Raw genomic sequence first — 21,999 nt, 5'->3', positions numbered from 1 at the left:
AGAGAGAGAGAGAAAGCGTACGTTGATGGTGAGCTCGCGAGGGAGAGGCCAATAGAGGGAGTTGTGAGAGGAGGCGCGTTTGCGAGCGGAGCGTTTGGCGGCGTGGAGGAGGGCGGAGCCCAAGGTGACGGCGGTGTCGATGAGATGAGCTTGGTCGGAGTCGCTGGAAGCTCGGGACTCGAGGAGGCGGTCGAAGGAGAGGTCAACGGAGAGAGAGGAGGAAGAGGATAGGAAAGTCTCTAGAAGCTCGTCCATTTGGTTGAGAGGAGGCGGCGCTGGTGGTGGAATTTGTGAAGGGCAAGGGCGTTTCGCCATCGATATTGGGTTGTGGAGGAGAAGGGTGCCCATAGCTCTTACTGCTAGAAACCGGATATGGCTAGCTCAGAGAGAGAGAGAGAGATTGAAACAGAGGAGTATTTTTTTTTTTTTTTTTGAGAATCTACTGGTGTGATTGAAACATAGCCAATTTGTCTGTTTTTATTTTTTTATTTTTTTTTTTTTTATAAATATTTGGGAAAATGAAAAGTTGGAATTTTGGAATATATATGACGCCACTCGTTTTTCTTTTCTCTTTGTTCTATTTTTATTTATTTATATATATCTATATAATATAAATGATATATTACTAGAATTTAAGCCTATTTAAAGAAATAATATTTTTCATAATTGCTGAAATTACAATTGATGTATAATAAAATTTATAACGAAAGGGTTATTATTAATAAATGAAAATGATATTACTTTAATCACAATATACTCACTTTGACAAGTGAAAAAATTGTGAAATTTATTATGTTGTTGTAGCATTGTTGTATATTAATGACACGATTCTTTGTTGGAGTTTTAACTTTTTGTATACTAAAATATCCTCACATAAATTCTTAAACTCTCCAAAATACTCTTTCTTCTAGTTAAATAATTTTAAATTAAAAAATACAAACTAAAAAAAAAAAACACAATATGTTAAAAGAGTAATTTACTGTTCCTAAGTTTTAGATTTTTCCTTTATATTCTCCATTCATCCTAAAACTTAGGACAATATCTCTATCTCATTTTTAAACATTTTCTCATTATGAGAAGTGCTAGGTCCACAACATTTTCACAACAAATCACAAGTTAATTGTTATTGGTTTAAATTTGAATTTAGCAATGGAATTACTTTTTTAACCCAACAATAATAACCAGTAACAACCTACCACTTAAAATTCGTTGTAAAAATATTGTGGATATATCATTTCTCATTCTACATTACTTTTACCTTTTTTCTTTAAAAAACAAAATACACACAGTTATTTATATATTACTTTTAAACATTATAACACTAAACAAAAAAAAAAAAAAAAAAAAAAGAGTATTGTTACTTACGCAAAGCACGTGTAATAAGTCTAGTTGTTGTATAAAGGTGTTTCAAAAAAAAATGTGATTGTTTCAAATTTAACTCTAAAATTTAATACAATCTCAAATTAAATCTTATCTTATTGGATTATTAGTTTCAAATCATAAATTTTCAAATACTATCTATAAGGGCAGCATTTTGGTTCTTGAGCCCAAAAGGTTGAAGATTCAAGCCCAAAAGTCCAACACAATGAATTTTCAAAGAGTGAGCTGAAAACTAGGTTTTGTGAGTTGGACAACGTCCATAATGAATTTAAGATTAAAATAACAAAAGGAAAAGGTTCTATGCAAAAATCATTTCTTCAGAAAGTTCGAGGAGAGTAGTCTAGAGTATATTCTTTTTAAACTTTATTAAACTTAGTTCTTTTGTTAAGTGCTTTTTAGATTTTTTTTTTTTTTTTTTTTTCGATGACCCCTGTCCCTGAGGATCTCTCACATTATATAGCTTCCTTTGGTGATCTTGGCCTCTCATTTGTTGATTAGTGCGCATTACTTGAATGCTTGTCCATAACCCCTCCCAAGTTTTGTGAGTTACAACAACAAGACAACACTGTTAGGGTCTTCTCCAATAAATGCAGTCAGGGTGTTTAGTGAGGTGCATTAAATGTGGTGGAGTACCTCCCTCTATCAGTCAAGCTAACCCCTCTCTAAACTCTTCCTCTATAGTGTGCCCCTCCTGTAATGTGCATTATGTGGCCATGGCCCCTTTCTCGCCTTACCATTGAGGTATGGACTTCTCGAAACTGTATTGGCCTTCTCGCTTGGGTATGACACGTGGCATGATCACCTTATTGAATTTTATACCCCACAATAGCCCCTCAAAATTCTAGTTTTTCCCTCTTATCTGAGGAGAAAAAGTGGGGTTTTGACCTTGAATGATTGGTCCCACACACTTCTTTGTTTTTTCCTCGTGAGGACGTCGCTTTGCGTGTCCTGTAATTGTTCCTGATGCTTCGGAGTCCACAACGCTTCATTAAATGCTCTACGCAGCGCCTTGTTTATTTTTTTTTTTTTTTTTTTTTTTTCCGGATGACCCCCTGTCCCTGGAGGATCTCTCACATTATATAGCTTCCTTTGGTTGATCTTGGCCCTCAATTTGTTGATTATGCAGGCTATTACTCGAGTGCTTGTTCCATTAAACATCCTCCCAAGTTTTTTGTGAGTTGCGACAACCAAGACAGCACTGTTTAAGGGTCTTCTCCACATAAATGCGATCAGGGTGTTTGATGAGGTGCATTAAATGTGGTGGTAGTTACCTTCCCTCTAATCACGTCAAGGCTAACCCCTCTCTGAAACTCTTCCTCTACAATGTGGCCCCCTCCTGTAATGTGCCATTGATGTGGCCATGACCCACCTTTTCGGCCTTACCATCTGAGGGTATGGACTTCTCGAAACTGTATTGGCCTCCTTGACGTTGAGTATGACACGTGGCATGATCACCTTATTGAATTTATGTACCCCACACTATCAATTTAAATCCTAGATTTTAATGGTTTAAATTTTGAGTTTAATTGACATTCAATTTAAAACTAATGAAACCATAATTTCTCGGGTTCTAGACCCATTATATGTAACTAATTTTTGCAGACTTTGCAATCTGCTTTATGTTTGCTAAATAAGCAAAATCTTATGTAAAGTGGATTCAATTATCAACTACACACATTGATTATTGAATTTGAACTAATAATTGGATTTTTTTTTAGACGGTTTGGGTAAAGAAGCTTTACAAGCATCATCTTCACTAAAAGTGTTATAATTTAGTAGCATTATTTAGTTCTTCCCATTCAGACCTCCCTACTTCTGTAAGGTAAAAAATAGTGCATTATCTTTGATTTGAGTGTACATAACATGGTAGGCCTACACATTTTATTTTAGGTTATCCCGAAGGAATAGAATGACTAATGTGTTGTGAATATTCTTCTTATAATTACGAGTTAAATGTACTAATTTATTCCATAATGTCTGTAACTTATCAACAGTCCAAAACACCATAATCATTGTCACAAAATCACAACAATATTAATATTATACTAGTATGTAGCCCCGTGTTACCGCACGGGAATGGATATATTATTAATCATGAGTTTATTCATGTTTAAAATGCTCAGTTAAGTCTAAATTCATATTATTAACCAAAAAATTTCATTAACAAAACTTAGCAGTATATATATTTTACACAAAAAGATGAACCTTGGTGACAATGTTTATCCAAAAGATCCATTCACACTTTTGAATCTTCAATAAAATTTACATTGTTCATAACCTTTACCTTCACTGAAAATTTTAAAAACATAATGACTCACATCTGCCATCCAGACATCTACAGCCGGGTCCTCTCCAATTCGCGTGAGATTCCATTGATCACTAAATTCCTTTGTAGCCTGCAAAAAGTATCATCCATCGGTTCACAGCAGTGCTTTCTTCATTATTATAGGTGTCAAACCTGAACAAAAAGCTAAATATAAGGATAGTGAATTTTAGGCATAATGTGCATCTAATCACATATTAGCAATTTATAACAAATGTAAAGATGAAAACTTTGTAAGTGAATAGTAAACAAAATTTAGTATCAGAACCAAGAAAAAAACACTTTAATCCGAAACTCAGTGCAAATGTAAAGATGCAAACTTTGTAAGTAATTTATAACAAAGATGCAAACACTGGCTTTGCTATCTTTTTGAAAATTATGCAATGTACCTAAACCAAGTTCTTATCACCGATATTAATCTCTTTGGTTTTCACGTTTGACTGCAAAATCAAGAAAAAACTTAATTAGCAAAGTAACTCACTTAACTCGATACATAGAAGTAGTTTTAATGAAAATGAGCCCACATACATTTATCTTTTTAGAAATTATGCAATGTACCCAAACCAAGTTCTTATCACCGATATTAATCTCTTTGGTTTTCATGTTTGACTGCAAAATCAAGAAAAAAACTTAATTAGCACAATAACTCACTTGACCCGATACATAGAAGTGGTTTTAATGAGAATGAACCCACATACATTTAGTTACATGATGCAAAATTCAACTTCAATTTCAGATTTTAGACACATGGCACAAAATTAGAACTCTAATTTGGTGTGTACACATGGCACACAATTAGAGTTCTAATTTGGAATTCAATTTTACACTCTTTCTGCTTCATCTATTATTATATATATATACTAAGTTCTTATCACCGATATTAATCTCTTTGGTTTTCACGTTTGACTGCAGAATCAAGAAAAAACTTAATTAGCACAGTAACTCACTTGACTCAATACATAGAAGTGGTTTTAATGAGAATGAGCTCACATACATTTATCTTTTTGGAAATTATGCAATGTACCCAAACCAAGTTCTTATCACCGATATTAATATCTTTGGTTTTCACGTTTGACTGCAAAATCAAGAAAAAAACTTAATTAGCACAGTAACTCACTTGACCCGATACATAGAAGTGGTTTTAATAAGAATGAACCCACATACATTTATCTTTTTGAAAATTATGCAATGTACCCAAACCAAGTTCTTATCACCGATATTAATCTCTTTGATTTTCACGTTTGACTGCAAAATTAAGAAAAAACTTAATTAGTACAGTAACTCACTTGACTCAATACATAGAAGTGGTTTTAATGAGAATGAGCTCACATACATTTATCTTTTTGGAAATTATGCAATGTACCCAAACCAAGTTCTTATCACCGATATTAATATCTTTGGTTTTCACGTTTGACTGCAAAATCAAGAAAAAAACTTAATTAGCACAGTAACTCACTTGACCCGATACATAGAAGTGGTTTTAATTACAGTAACTCACTTGACTCAATACATAGAAGTGGTTTTAATGAGAATGAGCTCACATACATTTATCTTTTTGGAAATTATGCAATGTACCCAAACCAAGTTCTTATCACCGATATTAATATCTTTGGTTTTCACGTTTGACTGCAAAATCAAGAAAAAAACTTAATTAGCACAGTAACTCACTTGACCCGATACATAGAAGTGGTTTTAATAAGAATGAACCCACATACATTTATCTTTTTGAAAATTATGCAATGTACCCAAACCAAGTTCTTATTACCGATATTAATCTCTTTGATTTTCACGTTTGACTGCAAAATTAAGAAAAAACTTAATTAGTACAGTAACTCACTTGACTCAATACATAGAAGTGGTTTTAATGAGAATGAGCTCACATACATTTATCTTTTTGGAAATTATGCAATGTACCCAAACCAAGTTCTTATCACCGATATTAATCTCTTTGGTTTTCACGTTTGACTGCAAAATCAAGAAAAAAACTTAATTAGCACAGTAACTCACTTGACCCGATACATAGAAGTGGTTTTAATGAGAATGAACCCACATACATTTAGTCACATGATGCAAAATTCAACTTCAATTTCAGATTCTAGATACATGGCACAAAATTAGACTTTTAATTTGGTGTGTACATATGACACACAATTAGAGTTCTAATTTGAAATTCAATTTTACACTCTCTCTATTTCACCGATTATTATATGTATAGATTAGTTATAGTAAGAGTGAGATTCATAGAATTCCGCGTCCAATTCAGGCATGGGTGAAGCCGAGACTATTCTGTAGGAGTTTCATATTTTTTTTTCCACTTCAGGGCTTTATATTTGTTTCTTGTCACTGATTATCCAAAACCAAAAGCATATATATATCCGTCCCTATTCATTATTTACATTAAAAAAATAAATAAATAAATAAAACCATCCGAAGGAACACCCCATGAGTCATGACCCAACACAGTGAAAGAACCCATGGAGCACTATAAAAAATAATAATAATAATAATGTATTGTTCTTAGCTACCTTTCCCCACATAAGAATGAATTAAAGGACAAAAAAAACATATATATGAACGAAAGTAATAAGCATTAATTCACCAAAACTTCACTTTCTGCATTTATATTGGAACACAATCAATGAAAACAACATCCATGGTCAAAGAGTGTGGATTTTACCATTCAAAGCTTAGAATTGGATGGCACATGGAACATTGAAATGCAATAATATCCCATAAACAGAACATAGAATACATAACAGCTAGCTCTCATTTGGAGCAGGCATTATCCGAAGCCTTTCCTCAGAGGCTAGATTACCCCCAGAAATCCTCTCTTCTGCTAGCAGAGATTGTAAGTCACTACCATTTGCCAGGCTGTTGAACTCAACAGCTTTGGATGGCAATGCTGGGTACCGTCGTTGGCAAAAGGTCATCAATCTCTTCACTGATTGCAAGTACTTCCTAGTTGTCTCATCATTCATAATGTGGGCCACACTATTGGTGTAGATCTTCTCACGGGCAGAACGTTCATGGATACCAACCATAGTGACACCAATAGGCCAAGGTGCATTTCCAATGGCGAGCCTAATATAATGGTCCATTCCAGCCAAGTAGTCTCGCTTCAAGCAGCATTCAACCACCAACATCAATGCTTGGCGAATATCATCAGGAAGAACCTATAGAGAGAATTAACATGAGCCCAATACAGTGTGCTTTATACAAAGAAAGCAACAATAGTCAACACCAAATCCAACCAGAAATTTTAAAGAAAATAAAAGGATTTATATGTTTGTTTGTATGTATATATAAATGTACATGCATAGCATCATGTGGATATCCTCTCAAACATAGTGAAAATTGGAAATACATATAATACAGCATTTTATAATCAGCTGTGACTTGTGAGAAGTGATCCATGTAGGCTTCAAGGTATGGAACTTGGAACTTGTTTCAAAGTAAAATCAACAAGGAAAGACTATTGACAACAAATATAGCTGTTGTGAGTCCCGCAGCCTAAGATCAGGTCTTAAAAGGATTGACAGGATTACATTAGATTTTAGGTTAAGAAATTCCTAAGGACTCAAAGAGAGACAGAGAGAGAGGTTTACGCATTGAAATGGTTTTCCAGCAAGGCCTCAATAAAAAGGCCTTCTAAATGCTATACTCATCAGGTAAAGTTCAGTCACAACTCAAAAAGTTTCAGGCTTTCTATCACAGGGGGCTTGAAATAGATATCTATAAGCAGAAAGGGTCATCTCTGACAACCTATACACCACATTTAGACTAAGAGAGAAAATAAAACAGGCACCAATTCCTCCATGCATATGAAGTTGAGAATTGCAGCAATCACGCATTATAGGGAAGCCAAGACACCAGATGGGAAGATGTGAAGAAGATTAGGTCTTGAATATTTAACTAAGTTAGAGGACAATGTGAAGAAAAAGTTAAGTCTCTAGATGCCATGCCAACGGATTGTAGGAGCCCATAAGCCAAAAGGTCCAAACCATATTCCAATTTACTTTTCTTTTTCTTTTTTTTGATAGATAATAAGAGTTTTATTGATGAAAAGGAACAATGTGTTTACGATTGTAAACTCACTGCCCTTGAAACAAATACAATCAAATCATAAGGAAAGTCTAATAGAAATAAGAAAATCAGACAAGGAACTACTTTGCGTAAGACCCCAAATACGGGACCACTCAAACAAAGTCCTAGCAAGCAAGTTCTTCAACATATCTATAGGTCTCTCAATGTCCTCAAAAGTTCGGGCATTGCGTTCCTTCCATACTAACCACATAAGGCATGCTGGTACCATATTCCAAACCTTTGAAGAGTAAGTTCCCAACCAATTCCTCCAAGCAAAAAGAAGAGAAACAATAGTATCCAGCATCACCCACTGAACCCCAAACATAATAAGGACCTCACTCCACAAAGCAGATGCAAACTTACAGTGAAGCAAAAGGTGATCCACAGTTTGCTCATCACACCTACATAGACAACACCAATTAACAAGGGGCAAGTTCTTCTTAACAAGGTTATCTATTGTAAGAATCCCACCCCTAGCAGCAGTCCATAAAAAGAAAGATACCCTTTTAGGTACCTTTACACACCAAATGCTCTGCCAAGGGAAAGAAATAGAAGGGGCTTTCAATAGAGCAATATAAAAGGATCGCACATCAAAAACACCATTGCGATTCAACTGCCAAATCAACATATCCTCACCCTCCCAACTAGGAATCCTAGCAGAGACATGCTCATAGAAAGAATAAAATCTCTGCAATTCCCATTCATTAAAATAGCGACGGAAAATGAAGTTCCAACTCCTACCGCCCCCGTCTGGTGCAGAAATAACCATGTCAGAAATCAGAGCTTCCTGAACCACGACACAAGCAAACAATTCCGAGTATAATTCTTTCAAAGGAATAGGACCACTCCAAGGGTCATGCCAAAACCGAATACGATTGCCCTCTCCCACTGCATACACCACATGACTGAAAAATTTGTCTGCACCTTTCCTAATATTCTTCCATAACCCACAACCATGAGTCCCCCTCACAACTCTAGTGCACCAACCTCCACTACCCTCTCCATATTTGGTGGCTATTACCTGACGCCATAAATGGGTAGCTTCCTTCCCATACCGCCAAAGCCACTTCCCAAGAAGAGCTCGATTAAAAAGCCCAATCTTCCGAATCCCCAAACCCCCTATCTCCACCGGCCAAACAACCTTATCCCAAGCAACCAGTGGATATCTGAAAACTTCATTAGAACTCCCCCAAAGGAAATTCCTCTAAAACTTAAATGCTTCAATCATCCCACCCCATATGAAGTTCCTTTGGAGCTTCTCAATCCTATTTGCTACATTAATAGGAGTAGTAAATGAAGCGAGGTTGTAGATGGATAAACTACATAAGGTGCTCTTACAGATCTTGAGGCCTTCCAGCCTCAGATAAAATTTTTTCCATCTAGTTAATTTCCTTTCCATCCTTTCTAACAAAATTCCATAGTACACTAATCCTTGAAGGAGATTCCAAAGGCATTCCAAGGAATTTCATGGGTAGTATACCACATCAAGCCAGCCAACTTCTCTAACTCTTCAACCTGCCTAATCAGGACTAGGTCTTTCCCATATTAAGTATTAACTTTTAACCCCGACACAGTCTCAAAACAAAACCTTCACCAAAATCATGTAAGTGTTCCAATACAGACTGATAGGGGTGAAAGTCCCTTATATTTTAGTATCTGTCTTTTAGGCACAAGAGTAATAAAAGAAGCATTCAAGGACTTCTCAAAGCTGCCAAAGTCATGAGATTCCTATTAAAAGGATTCCAAAATATCCTTCTCCAGTCTCCACTAGGTCCCAACAATGCTATAAAATGTCTTCATAAAAATCCTTCAAACTCAAAGCCTATCAACAAAATGATCAGCACTTAATAAACCTTCAACACTGAAGTAAACCCAAGCAACTAATGATTCGACATACATCTATTTGCTTCATACAGTAAAGGGTCTAAGATTGGGCTGAAAATGAATTGATCAACAAATCACACTCCTTTCTATACAATATAACAAAATAACAAGGCTCTCCATTTGTTTATATATATATATATATATATAAGAGTAAGGCTCACCATTTGTTATTTGCATATGAGTAGTATTGATGGAAGAAAAAAAAACAGATATCTGGTTTTTTACATGTAGGTAGTGGCAATACTACTCAATTCAATTTCAAAACATGGCCAGAATAACGCTTCCAAATCTCAATGCATATTACATATCGTGATTGAGTATTGGGAACTATAAGTTGAAATTTTCTTTTAGAGCTGAACTGAAACTATCTTAAAAGAATTTTCTTACATTCTCTATTTAAAGGTTACACACTTTGGAAAGTATATCAAATTTTTTTTTCTTTTTTTGATAGGTAAAAAGTAAATCAATTTTCATTACTCTGCAATTTGCATTAAAATCACATTGTGCACCAACTCTCTCAATCTTTTACCAATTTCCATAACTTATCAAAAAATCAAGGGCATGTCAAATAGTTTTTTCATATATGATAAAGTTACACACACCCAATGAGCCTTGAACCCAACACTGGATCACAAGTCAAATAGTTTTATCACCCTAGTTCTCAATACTTCAATTCACATATTCAATCAAAATTTAACAATGGCAACTATTAGAACCAAACAAAATCCAAGCTTGGAAATTCAAAACCACTCACCTTCTTCCTGCAAAACTTGAACAGCGGATTCAAATACCGAGCACACTGCTTAAAAGTGGCCACCATAGACTTCCCCTTGGCGGTCCGCTTCTCGGCCTCGCCCATCTCATCCAATTCCTGGCGCCACTCAGTCAATAGCCTCTTAAAGAACACCAGAATCTTATCCTCCTCACACAATTCATCGAAATTCGCCTTCATTCGCTTCAAATCCTTATCGTTATCGACACCACCGTCAGATCCACCCTCTCCGCCGCTCAATTCATCTTCTCCTCCACCTCCGTCTTTATCCTCCGTTTTCTCCTCCTCTCCTTTCTGCCTCTTCCTCTCGCTCATCATCCCACTCCTCTGCCGCTTCCTCAGCTCCACAATATCGCGAAGAAAGTCATTCGTCTGTCCTTCAGTCATATCACTATCGACCTCGAAGAGACCGTTTTTAAGCACGTACTTCAACCGGTCGAGCCGAGCCGTATCGTCCTCGCCGAAGAGAGTGATCGGTTGCTTGAGGAAACGGAGGCGGCGGATCACTTCATGTCGAGGGAGAACGAGGTTATCGATGTTTTGTTCCTCGGTAAGGGATGACGTGGCGGCGACGGTTGTGGAGTCGGTTGTGGAGGATGTATTGGCGGTGGCGGAGGCGTTGGTATTGGTGGTTGAAGAAGAGGATTGGCGGTTAGATTTGGCTTGGAGTTCGAGTTTCTCTTGGTCGCGAAGCTTCTGGATTTGTTTCTGTTCGAGCTCGGAGCGCTTGAAGAATTTACGGCCGCCTGTGTCTTCTTTCAGAGATTGTTTCTTCTTCAGGATCTCTTGCTTCAGTAGGTCCATCTCCGTTCTCTCACTCTCCCTCTCTCTCGCTAGGGCTTTGTTTCGAGGAAGAAGAAGAAGAAGAAGAAGATGTATATATATATATATATATATATATATATATATATATCTCTCTCTGATCAGATAATTGGGCTTTTTTTTTTGCGCTAAGTAATGCTTTTTTTCTTAGTTATTTTACTCACATAAAAAATATAACTTTATTGATCCTCCCACGACCAAAAAAAAAATACAACTTTATTATTTTAACATGTCATTTTACTGTACACCTTAACTCACATGTTTTATTTTTCTATTATATATATTAAAATAGTATATACAACACATTAAAATAATATATTTTTTTAAATTCATTCCAATACAAAACGTGCCCACCCAACAGGTAATAGCCACTACCCACTGCCACCAACCAACAACCACGACCCGCTCACAACCCAAAACATAATTCAAAACAAACCAAACAAATCCAATCAAATACCCCAAACAAATCCATTTACAAAAAACACTAACCACCATTGCAAAAATTCCAACCACCACTATCGTACAACAACAATCACAACCCAAAACCCATGAACCAAATTTGAAAAATTACCTAGGACCCACCATTGTGAGTAGCTAAAACAACATAACCCAACCACCATCGGTCTACCACAACCCAACCATCATCACAATCAATCCCATCCAATCAACCTACAAAATATAAACCATAAAAATAAAACGCAATAAACCAAAAAACAAAACCCAGAAAACCAATCAATCCCACCGCTGTTGGCGACGACAAAGGGTGAGGATAAGGCTGATTGGGTGGCAACGCATGTGAAGGAGAGGTCGGTGATTTCTGGGTTTTGTTTTGTTTGTGTGATCTATAGCCTGATGAGGTGGTGACAAGGTGGAGGAGAGAGGCAGTGGTTTGGTGGCGAGATTAGCGGTGTATTCTAGAGAGAGGAAGAGAGGCTAGAGTGAGAGTGAGTGATGAAGGGAGGAGGGCGGCTGGGTTAGAGAGGAAGAGAGGAGAGAGGAGAGGCTGTGATAAAGAAAAGCAAGGGGAAGAGAAAGAAATTAAGGTCAGAGGGAGAGAAAGTATAATAAAAAAATAGTAAAAAAATTACAATCTGTGAACAGTACCATCTCAAAATTGAGATGGTACTGTACACCCATGCCAAAATTTTTAGAAATGAAATACTTGATGTGGGGGCTTTTTTGGTGTTTGGTGTGCCAAATGCCAAATATTTAACATTTGGCAACTTGATGGAAATGTTCTTAGTACTCGACTCTGTTTTTTTTTTAGAGATAATTACATACAAAATTCCAATATATATATATATATATATTTAAAATCACATTAGTAAGGATCCAATAAAAACCAAAAGAATTATTTCTTGATGAATACCAAAATCGCAAATCTTTTTTTCGTGGTCAAAGAAAAGAGGGAGAAAGCTGCATTGTTTATGTTGGCAAATATTTTAATTTATTCTTCAATGTAGTCTATTCTTTATCTTAAACATTAATATATCCTATATACGATTCACTTTAAAGCTTACCTCTAGAAACAACACACAAATCTCTTTTGAGTTTTAACTTTTAACTTTCAGAGTCGAATGTGCAAGTAGTTTCCAAGCTCAAGATCGAGATATCCCAGTTAAATTTTTGTTTTCAGGAAACAAACACAGTTAGATGTAACCACTTTTGCCCCAAAAGTTTTGCTTAAGCCCTATGACCAAAATTGAAGCTTAAGTAGGCAACTCGTTTCATAGTTAGTTTTTGCTAGGTAAATTTAGGGGTGGTTGTATGTTGGGTTTCCGAACTATGTCCGATTATGTTGCAATGGGTCTAAATCAAGATGGTTCGTTAAACTAGTAAAAAAATAACGCTATTAATGGACCAAGCTATCTATAAATGGTTTGTTTAGGCTCGACTATTCAACGAGTCAAATTTAAATATAATAATATGTTTGTGAACAAGTTCATAAACACGTGACTTGAATATGAATACTTGTTTATAAATATAGTCATATAAACTTAAATTTTAATTGTGTAAGTTTGTGAATAGGTTCATATGATATTAATTATTATTCATAGTTTATTGAATGTGTAAGATTGTTTGATGATGAGCTCAAGTTTCGGTCGTCTTTGAATAAAAATTAAACGAACAAAACTTTTAACACTCTACTCAATGAACTGGAGCTGACACGATTTAGACACGTGTTAAAAACCAATCATTTGTTTGTTTTGTGTTGGCTCCATTGCACTAGACTAGAGCCTTAACCTCTTACAAGTAGACCCGCACCCCCTTGACTCACATTAGCCTAGCCCAATTTGTGCGCGTCCATTAAGTGAGGTGGGTCGGGTTGGCACTTAGACAAATAAATTAATGGGTCAGGTTAAATAGCGAATTGAGATATTTCTAACCTGTCGGGCCGTCACATAGTGCAAAACTCTACCTTACTTATGACTCTCTTTTTTCTCTCTCATCTCTTTCCTTATATTTGTATTTTTTTTTCCTTTTCATTTCACTTTTCTTCTCTCTTTATGATTTTGATATTGATCTTATTATATGTATAAGTCTAATTTTAGATTCTAAGATGTTTTGCTTTATAAGTGTGATAAAATTTCAATCATTCAAATAAAAAATAATGTAGAATTTATAATTATTTCTAATAAAAGTGATAAACTTTTCTTTCATTTTGTACTAAAGGGAGAAAACAATTATTCAATTTATTTAAAATAATTTTGTATAGTCAACTGAATTTGCCAACCCCTTCTTATATATATATATATATATAAAATCTGACTCGCCAAGTCAAAATTGTTAAGATTCTAAATAGACCTGTTAGATATAGAGAGATTGTTCGGTTGGAATCCCAATCCGCCACCGACCCGTAAATTAAAACACAGTCCACCGGGTCGGGTCGGGTCGGGTCAGTTATAGCAAGGAATTAGCAGCAACAACAACCAAAAGAGCGCTGAGCGCACAAAAAAGAAAAGAAAAAGCGAGGTGGTCTAGAGAGTAGAGAGACAAAGAGAAAGAAAGAGATGACGACGATACGCAGATTTTGCTGCAACGATCTTCTTCGCTTCACTTCGGTCAACCTAGACCACCTCACTGAAACCGTAACCTCTTCTTTCTTCCCTGTTTGTTTTTTTCTATCCCAAAAATTTAATTATTGTCTCTTTAATTTGCTAAAGATTTTTATGTACTGTACGTTACAGTTCAACATGTCCTTCTACATGACCTATTTAGCAAGATGGCCCGACTATTTCCATGTCGCCGAAGCCCCCGGTAACCGAATCATGGGTTACAGTACGCTCTCTCTCTCTCTCTCTCTCTCTACCTCGTTAATATTGTTTTTAAAATTACTTGCAATTATAGAAATGGAGGGTTCATTTAGATTAGATTTAATTTTATTTACTGTGTAGTTATGGGAAAAGTTGAAGGGCAAGGGGAGTGTTGGCATGGTCATGTAACTGCGGTAACCGTTGCTCCAGAATATAGGAGGCAGCAATTAGCCAAGAAACTGATGAATCTGTTAGAAGATATCAGTGACAAGATGTAAATTTCTTTCTCTGTTGCCAGCTTTTTTGTTTTGATTTCTATATTTTTCATGTTTTTCGCGCATGTGCTATTTTTGTAATGATTGTGAAAATTTCGATGAGATAACTCAATGTTGTTAGTGATGGAATGTGATTTCTTTGTAGCTTTCGTAATAAAACTGCAACATTCTCGTGGACACAACCTTGATCTCTTTTGCTCACCATTTTGTGTTGTTTGCATCCGGGGAAAGTTAGGATCAACATTGAAACCTCTTTCACATTGGGGTCCTATATTTATCCTTGATTGCGGCTTTTAATGGTTGTCCGTCTAACCAATTTTACATTTCAGAATTGTGCATTGAGAAGCAATGTCAACCACCACTTGCAGCTTAGTTTTTCAAAGTTTTATATGTTTGTCGTCCTTGCGTATCAATGTATGTTGTGGTTACCACGAAAGATTGGCTTCAATTCAATTTATATATATATATATATATATATTGTTGTTGTTGCTGGCTCAAATTTCCCTGAGAAAGATGTTTGCAGTCTTACAAGCTCGTAAAATTATATATTTTGGTAAGAATGGTTGCTGTATTTTGGCTTTTTATATTGCAATTTGTGCAGCAGATTTTGGAAGTATAGATAGTTACATGATCGTTTATGTTAGATTATGGGTCCACTGGAGTCACAAGAGACAGTTTTCCGTGTAAAGTCTTAGGTTGAGTGTAATGGGAAATGATTAGGTTTTAAGTGTTTCCCCTTGTAAAAAGCTATTTTTATTATTTTCTTGTGTTATTGTAGTTTGTTAAAGAGGAAAATTTGAGCTTTTGGGCTTGTCATGAACTCCTAAAGCAGCCAAAATGGACATTACATTGAATCTAATTGATAGAAAAGCTCGTGGAAGTGCAAGGTGTTACTTTAGGTTGCTATTGATCAATCTGGGCTGTGCAAAGTGTAGATCTTGTGTAGTTATGGACATCTTTGATATCAGTATGGGTCACAATGATATAAACCTACACCATTCAATAAGATGTTAAAATTTTGAATTTTTCTTTTTTTTTGGGTCTAGGCTGGGGAAGAAGAGGGAGAGGAAGGAGGTGGACATGGGCTTTTTCTATGTAGATTTGCCAATTATGAAACTAGCAAACTTTTTAGGGTGATTACTTAATGAAGGTATTAACCTTTTTAAGTGTTATAACTGCATTTCTGTGCTTGTACCTACTTTTTGCAACTACAATTTTACATTTCATGTTGATTAATATCTTGACATAGAGCAGGGAGTTTTAAGCTTTTGAGTTTTTGTTAAGTATATGTTGTTATTGAATTAAACTGTTTGTATAGGGACCATCTTTGCAGAATTTTCTTTTTGATGCATGTAGAAACTCTCACTGGCTTGTATGTTTGCTTGTTTAGTCACTTACAAGCATGGTGACCGGTGAGTAGTTTTCTAAGCTTTGTCTTTTCTATATAGTACTAAGAACTTTCTCCTGGCAGTGACAAGGCTTACTTCGTTGATCTTTTTGTTAGAGCATCAAACACACCTGCAATAAAGATGTATGAAAAGGTGATTTCTTTTAACTTCTCTTTTCAACTTGGAGATTTGTTGCTTTCATACCGAAATGTAAATGCAGGAACGTTATTCTAGGTATCTAACTTCTTGCAGGTATTAGGATCCCCTTCTCCCCCCTTTCTTGTCATTGTATGAAGTTTTGATCTGTTAATGCTGTCATTTCCAGTACTTTCACATGCATGAATACTTTGTAAACTTTTGGATATATGCTGGAGCTTCAACCTTGGTCTGGCAAAATTTCGCAGTTTAAGGATGTTCAAATCGCTCTTTCTTTTCATTTTTAGGACAATTAAATTTTTTTTTGATAAGTAAATAAAATTTTTATATTTAAAATTAAAAAGGAGGATGCCTAGCAATACACAAGCTGTACAGAAGGACAGCCTCAAGCTAAATTACATCACTCAAGAATATTTTAAAAAGAGGAATAGGAATGGCCTGGTAGTGCAACCATCCAATCAAACAAGACACGCAAACAGATCAGCTTTGCTCCCTTGTGCTTCGTTCTAAATATTTGAAAGCTTGCTTATATGTTCCCTCCATATAGTCCACATAAGACATAACGGAACCGCCCCCCAAATAACTCCTGGATCACCTTCGACAAAGCCCCTATTCCAACACTGCAATAGCTCAATCACCCTACGTGGCATCACCCATTGCACCCCAAAAAACAAAAGATGAAAGACCACAACTCCTTAGCAAACTCACAATGAAGTAAGAAGTGGTCAACACTCTCCCCTTTCTTCTTCCACATATAACACCAATCAACTACAAACACTCTGCGTTGACGTAAATTATCCAAAGTAAGGATCTTACCCAACGCAGGAGTCCAAGTGAAGAATGCTACCTTAGTCAGGACATGCGCCATCCAAATACTCCTCCAAAGGAAACAAAAGGTGACAGCTACCACACAGCACTCTGCAAAACAATTTCACCTCAAAATTGCCTTTCTTAGTTGGTCTCCAATATATCTGATCAGCAGCCCCCTTCCTAATCTTTTTGATGATTAGAGTAAACTCATGAATGAATGCAGCCACTATATCCACCTCCCAATTAATAATCACGAATAGCTCTTGTAAATTTAATAGACCAAAGCATAGTCTCTCTATTCCACCTCAAATAATCTGCAACAGTTCCTTAGCTATACTATACAGAGCTGGGAAATCATCCCTCAAGAAACTTTCCCCACACCACCAACAGACCACAAAGAACAGAAGTACATGTGCCAACATTCAATTGAATGCAGCCATAAAAATGATTCCACCCCATATAACAACAACAATAACAAGCCATAATCCCAAAATTTTGGGTTAGGTATGGATCTTCAACAGATTAGTTAGGGTTGGCTACATGTATTAGTTTCCTTTATTCTAGTCTATATGAAGTCATACTTTCTGCTACTTCCTTAATCAATAAGACCTTTTAATTTGGATATTCCTATACCTTTTTTTAATTCCCTCACTTGGATGAACTCACTCTTTCTTACCTGTGCATTAATTGCTCTCCTTTGAACGTCTCAAGCGACTTTCTTGCATATTTTTATCAATAGGAGCTACCCCTATCTTTAAGCGAATTTCCTCATTTTGGATCCTATTTTTCTGTATATTTCCATTTATCCATTTTAACATTCTCATTTAAGCTACACTTATTTTATGAATATGTTGCTTCCAAACAACCCAATATTTGGTATCATAGAGCATAAGTTGGTCATATAGTAGTCATATAAAATTTTTCTTTTCACTTAATAGGTATTATACAATCACAAATACTCCTGATTCACTTCTCCACTATATCAACCCCGCTCTTATTCTATGATTCACATCCTCTTCAATCTCTCCATCTTTATGAACTATGGAATCCAAGATATTGAAAGCTCTTTCTCTTTCGTATCTCTTGGCCATCAATTCTACCTAGACTATCTAAGCAAGGTCCCAAGAGAGAGAGCTCTCCATCATCCGAAACATCCCCAATTAATGCTTGAGCACTAGAACTAGCTTTCCCTCACTGCTTATAAGTCTTCAAATGGGGTTCCCATTATGTTCTGCATCAAGGGGTTAGATATTTTCTATGAACTTCTTAAATTTCCAACCTTGACATCGATGTAGCTTCCTGAAGACCATGTCCACGTGGACTAGATACCATTTGAGACTCCCAACAAAAATCATACATTTTATTTTGTGGCAACCACAGCACTACAATGTCTGATAGATTATTCTTCAAATCATCATAGCTATATATGCAGAGAGCATTACTTATAATTGTTATGTGCTGAATCTCTGCATCTCCTTCTAGTGAACAAATTGTATCCCCGCTAGTTGGTTGTTACTACAACTATTTGCACTGACCTGCACAATGGAATATCTTTGGATCATTCCTATATCTTTGCTATCAAGGATGGAAGCCAGAAAAGGAAACGGGAATTTTTTGTTAGTTTGTGAGAATTTGGATCAACTTTTACCTCTGGAAAAGTTGTAGGATTGCTCAGCTACCATATTCCTCTTGCAGTTTTCAACTATTTGATCCTCACTGTTTTAAATTTTATTGAAGAGGCACCATTTTAATTTGTGGGTAGGAGATTACCCTCCTATAATTCACACATCCTAACTATATAAATAGATCAGAAACTGTCATTTTTGAAAAATCACATGTTCAGTAGTTGAGAGCCTAGGGCGTCCACTTAAGTTTTAGGCCATGATCAAGTTTTGCAGTTACTGGAAAGTACCTGCTGTCTCACTAGTGTGCCCGTCATCCTTTTGCAGTGCTAGAAGGGACCCTCCCCCTTCAAGTCAATTTTAGATTATAAAGTTCCTATGTAATTGCCTTTGCAAAAGAACCTCTATGTATAATATAGGATGCCGTGCCATCCCTAATTTTTTGGTGCACTTATGTATGATCTATTCTCACAAAAAGATTATTTGTGCCAATTAGAAAGTGTCAGATAATGTTTTTGGAAGAAATGGTTCTGTTTGTATTAGCAGAAGCTATACCTGTGTTGATGTTTAGAAAGTTGTCTTTAGATTGATTGATTTTTTCTCTTTTTCTTCTTTAGTTGTGAGGGTCTGCAGTTGGCTGTTTTAGGCTTTTAGCTGTTTCCTCTCTATAGATTTGTTTGCAGCTTCTCAGTGGGTTGCAGTTCTCTTTGTATTGACTGTTTGCAGCTTTTTCAAGGGCTGCTTGTTTCAATAGAACTTTTTTTTTTGGGGATAAATATGAGTATTTTATTGAGATAAAGAGGCGTATGGCCCAGGTACACTGGAAGTATACAATAGGTACACAATGATCAGTCAAATCTAATAATTTTGTAACTGAAAATAATTTTGATGCTGTCATCCCTTCAAACAAGGATCTGAAAAACAGCAATTTCAACTCTAAAATGGTCCTTCACACCCTTCAAAGCTTCTGCTATTCCTCTCTCGCCATATGCACTACATTAGTATTCTTCGCTCAGCATATGCACCAGATTAAACTACATTAGTATTCCTCCTTTGCCATATGCACCACAGTAAACAATGGGGAATCACCTTTCATATTTCTATATTCCAATGTCAATCGAAGTGGACTTTCCAATAAGCTAACTAATTGATTACACCTTTCGGCAACACCCACTAGATCCCAAATAGGCTAAAAACCATAGTCCACAATTCTCTGGAAATTGGGCAATGGAGAAGTAAATGATCAACTGTCTGCCCATTTCAATTTAACTCTTCATCCCCACCAACCCCCCCCCCCTCCCCCAAAAAAAAAAAAGGTGACCTTGCCAATGAGATCTTGTACAAATGGCTCATTCTTCCTGGCAAGAGTCAGGTGGAGGGTGACGTCATGACTTCAAGACCCCAAGGGTGCATGTGTAATCTACCTATAAAAAAAGATGTAGCTTCTTTTGCAACCAAAATGAGTAATTTACATTATGACGCTTAGTTCTTTTACTTTATGAGGGCAAAACTTAGGTATAGTACATTAGGGGTTTGTTTGGGATTTGCTTATTTTGTTGAAATTGAAATTTTGTTGTTGAATGTACTGTAAATAAAGGTAAAAGTTAGTTGAAATAGTATAGTGTGACTCGTGAATAGTACCAAAAAGTGTAGTGAAGCTCATGAATAATAGCAAAAATAAGTTGAATAGTAAAATAAGCTGGCTTTTTAATTGGTAGCCAGTATTAAGTATTTAATATGATGTTTTCTTGTGTCATTTCTTCCCTTCAACGGGTCAAGATGATGCTCACTTGCTTACCATTTCTTTGTTTTTCATCTCTCAGCTTGGGTATGTAATCTATAGAAGAGTGCTACGCTATTATTCTGGGGAGGAAGATGGGTTAGGTGAGTCTCACATCCAAGTACAAAACAGATGATGATGTATTACCAAACTTGTATTGCTGCTTATCTTTTATCCATGTGTTCTGTTTTCAGATATGAGGAAAGCATTATCTCGGGATGTTGAAAAGAAGTCCATCATCCCCCTTAAACGGCCAATTACTCCTGATGAATTAGAGTATGATTAGTTCAGCTTTCTATGGAATTTCTGTTGGCCGAACTGAATGATGATTCATCACCATGTGCTTGTGGCTTTTCCAGATGTGGAGTTTAGGCATTGTAGACTGGTTTTTTGAAGTTGTTCTTGTTCTGTTGATACCTCTTTCTTCCGTGAAGGAGTAATTTGCTTTTATCATAAAACTCTTGAAGTTCATATTGAAAAGTTGCCTTCCATTACAAGACACTTTCTTGAATCATTCTTAAAACGGTAGCTTGCCATGGGTCATGAAAGAACAGTGGTTCATTTAGAATTGTTTGTCTATGATTTTAAGTTTTTATGGCTAGAAGGTGAGATTCAAGCTGTCGTTTAATACACTCTTAAGAGTCTTATCCACAGTTTAACATGCGCTCTCACTCTGGGAAATCCCGTGTCCCAAAAAGAGAGGGATAAGACATGCTTGCCCAATTATAACTCTAGGCCTAGGCTCATATCATAAAAGAGCCAGGTTTTGATCAAATTTGAGCTCGAAGGAAAAGAGATCTGGTATTGATTAGGTGGACTTACATGCAAAAATTGAAGTGGGGTAACATCGTATGGAATTGGAGGTTCCAATTCCCAAATAGCCCCACCTCATTCTCAAGTGGCTAAGGCCCAACAACAGGTGCCCCCTCTTTAGGTCAATGACCAAAACCGGTGCTAGCTTTCTCTACCCAACCAAATAGGCCCAGGCATCAATTTGTTTAGGAGAGAAAGTGGCAGTGGTTAAAGTGAAGAGAGAGAGAAAAACAAATCTTGGTTCTATTCTATCACCTGCAAACTGCAGCAATCACAAAGGATAAAAAAAACTGTGGCGTTTCTCTCCTGCTACATCCTTAAAACGTACAAAAATACAGGAGGACCCTTGTACAATGGTCAAAAACCTGAACACTAAGGTACGCTGCAATGAGCCAGCAGAATCAGAAGTCAGTACCCATCTGATTTGATTTAATCAATAAATTTCTGCTCTCTCTCTCTCTCTCTCTCACAGACACTACTTTATTTCTGATATCTCAGTCTTTCGATCTAATCTTCTTCCAAATTAAGATAGAAGTGGGGTTCCATGGTATGTGCATCACTTCACTGCATGTTCGCCGCTTGCAAAACAAAGAAACATGCAACGAACAAGGGCTCCTCACGTGCCCTCTGTCTTCAT

General features: G+C 36.3%; 3 protein-coding genes across 3 annotated transcripts; 1 reads left to right on the top strand and 2 right to left on the bottom strand.

Annotated features, from left to right (window-relative positions):
• Positions 1-3,526: 3,526 nt before the first annotated feature.
• Positions 3,527-6,179, bottom strand: LOC136063964 (uncharacterized). The gene is made up of 10 exons (XM_065765029.1): positions 6,128-6,179; positions 5,588-5,688; positions 5,419-5,499; positions 5,249-5,329; positions 5,037-5,117; positions 4,868-4,948; positions 4,698-4,778; positions 4,232-4,312; positions 4,093-4,143; positions 3,527-3,838 (listed from the first exon to the last, which is right to left on the bottom strand). The coding sequence occupies exons 1-9, from the start codon at positions 6,177-6,179 to the stop codon at positions 4,093-4,095; spliced, it is 690 nt and encodes a 229-aa protein (XP_065621101.1). The 3' UTR covers positions 3,527-3,838.
• Positions 6,180-6,297: 118 nt separating this feature from the next.
• Positions 6,298-11,329, bottom strand: LOC112000634 (uncharacterized). The gene is made up of 2 exons (XM_024032787.2): positions 10,425-11,329; positions 6,298-6,876 (listed from the first exon to the last, which is right to left on the bottom strand). Exons 1-2 carry the CDS (start codon positions 11,244-11,246, stop codon positions 6,463-6,465), a joined length of 1,236 nt encoding a protein of 411 aa, XP_023888555.1. The 5' UTR covers positions 11,247-11,329; the 3' UTR covers positions 6,298-6,462.
• Positions 11,330-14,099: 2,770 nt separating this feature from the next.
• On the top strand, positions 14,100-21,050 carry LOC112000635 (N-terminal acetyltransferase B complex catalytic subunit NAA20). The gene is made up of 6 exons (XM_024032788.2): positions 14,100-14,353; positions 14,453-14,543; positions 14,660-14,792; positions 16,265-16,334; positions 20,593-20,653; positions 20,744-21,050. The coding sequence occupies exons 1-6, from the start codon at positions 14,276-14,278 to the stop codon at positions 20,833-20,835; spliced, it is 525 nt and encodes a 174-aa protein (XP_023888556.1). The 5' UTR covers positions 14,100-14,275; the 3' UTR covers positions 20,836-21,050.
• The last annotated feature ends 949 nt before the right edge of the window (positions 21,051-21,999 follow it).

Source organism: Quercus suber, unplaced genomic scaffold, assembly GCF_002906115.3.
Source record: "Quercus suber isolate HL8 unplaced genomic scaffold, Cork oak 2.0 scaffold_601, whole genome shotgun sequence".
Taxonomy (NCBI): domain Eukaryota; kingdom Viridiplantae; phylum Streptophyta; class Magnoliopsida; order Fagales; family Fagaceae; genus Quercus; species Quercus suber.
This window is presented reverse-complemented; position numbering and strand designations above follow the sequence as displayed.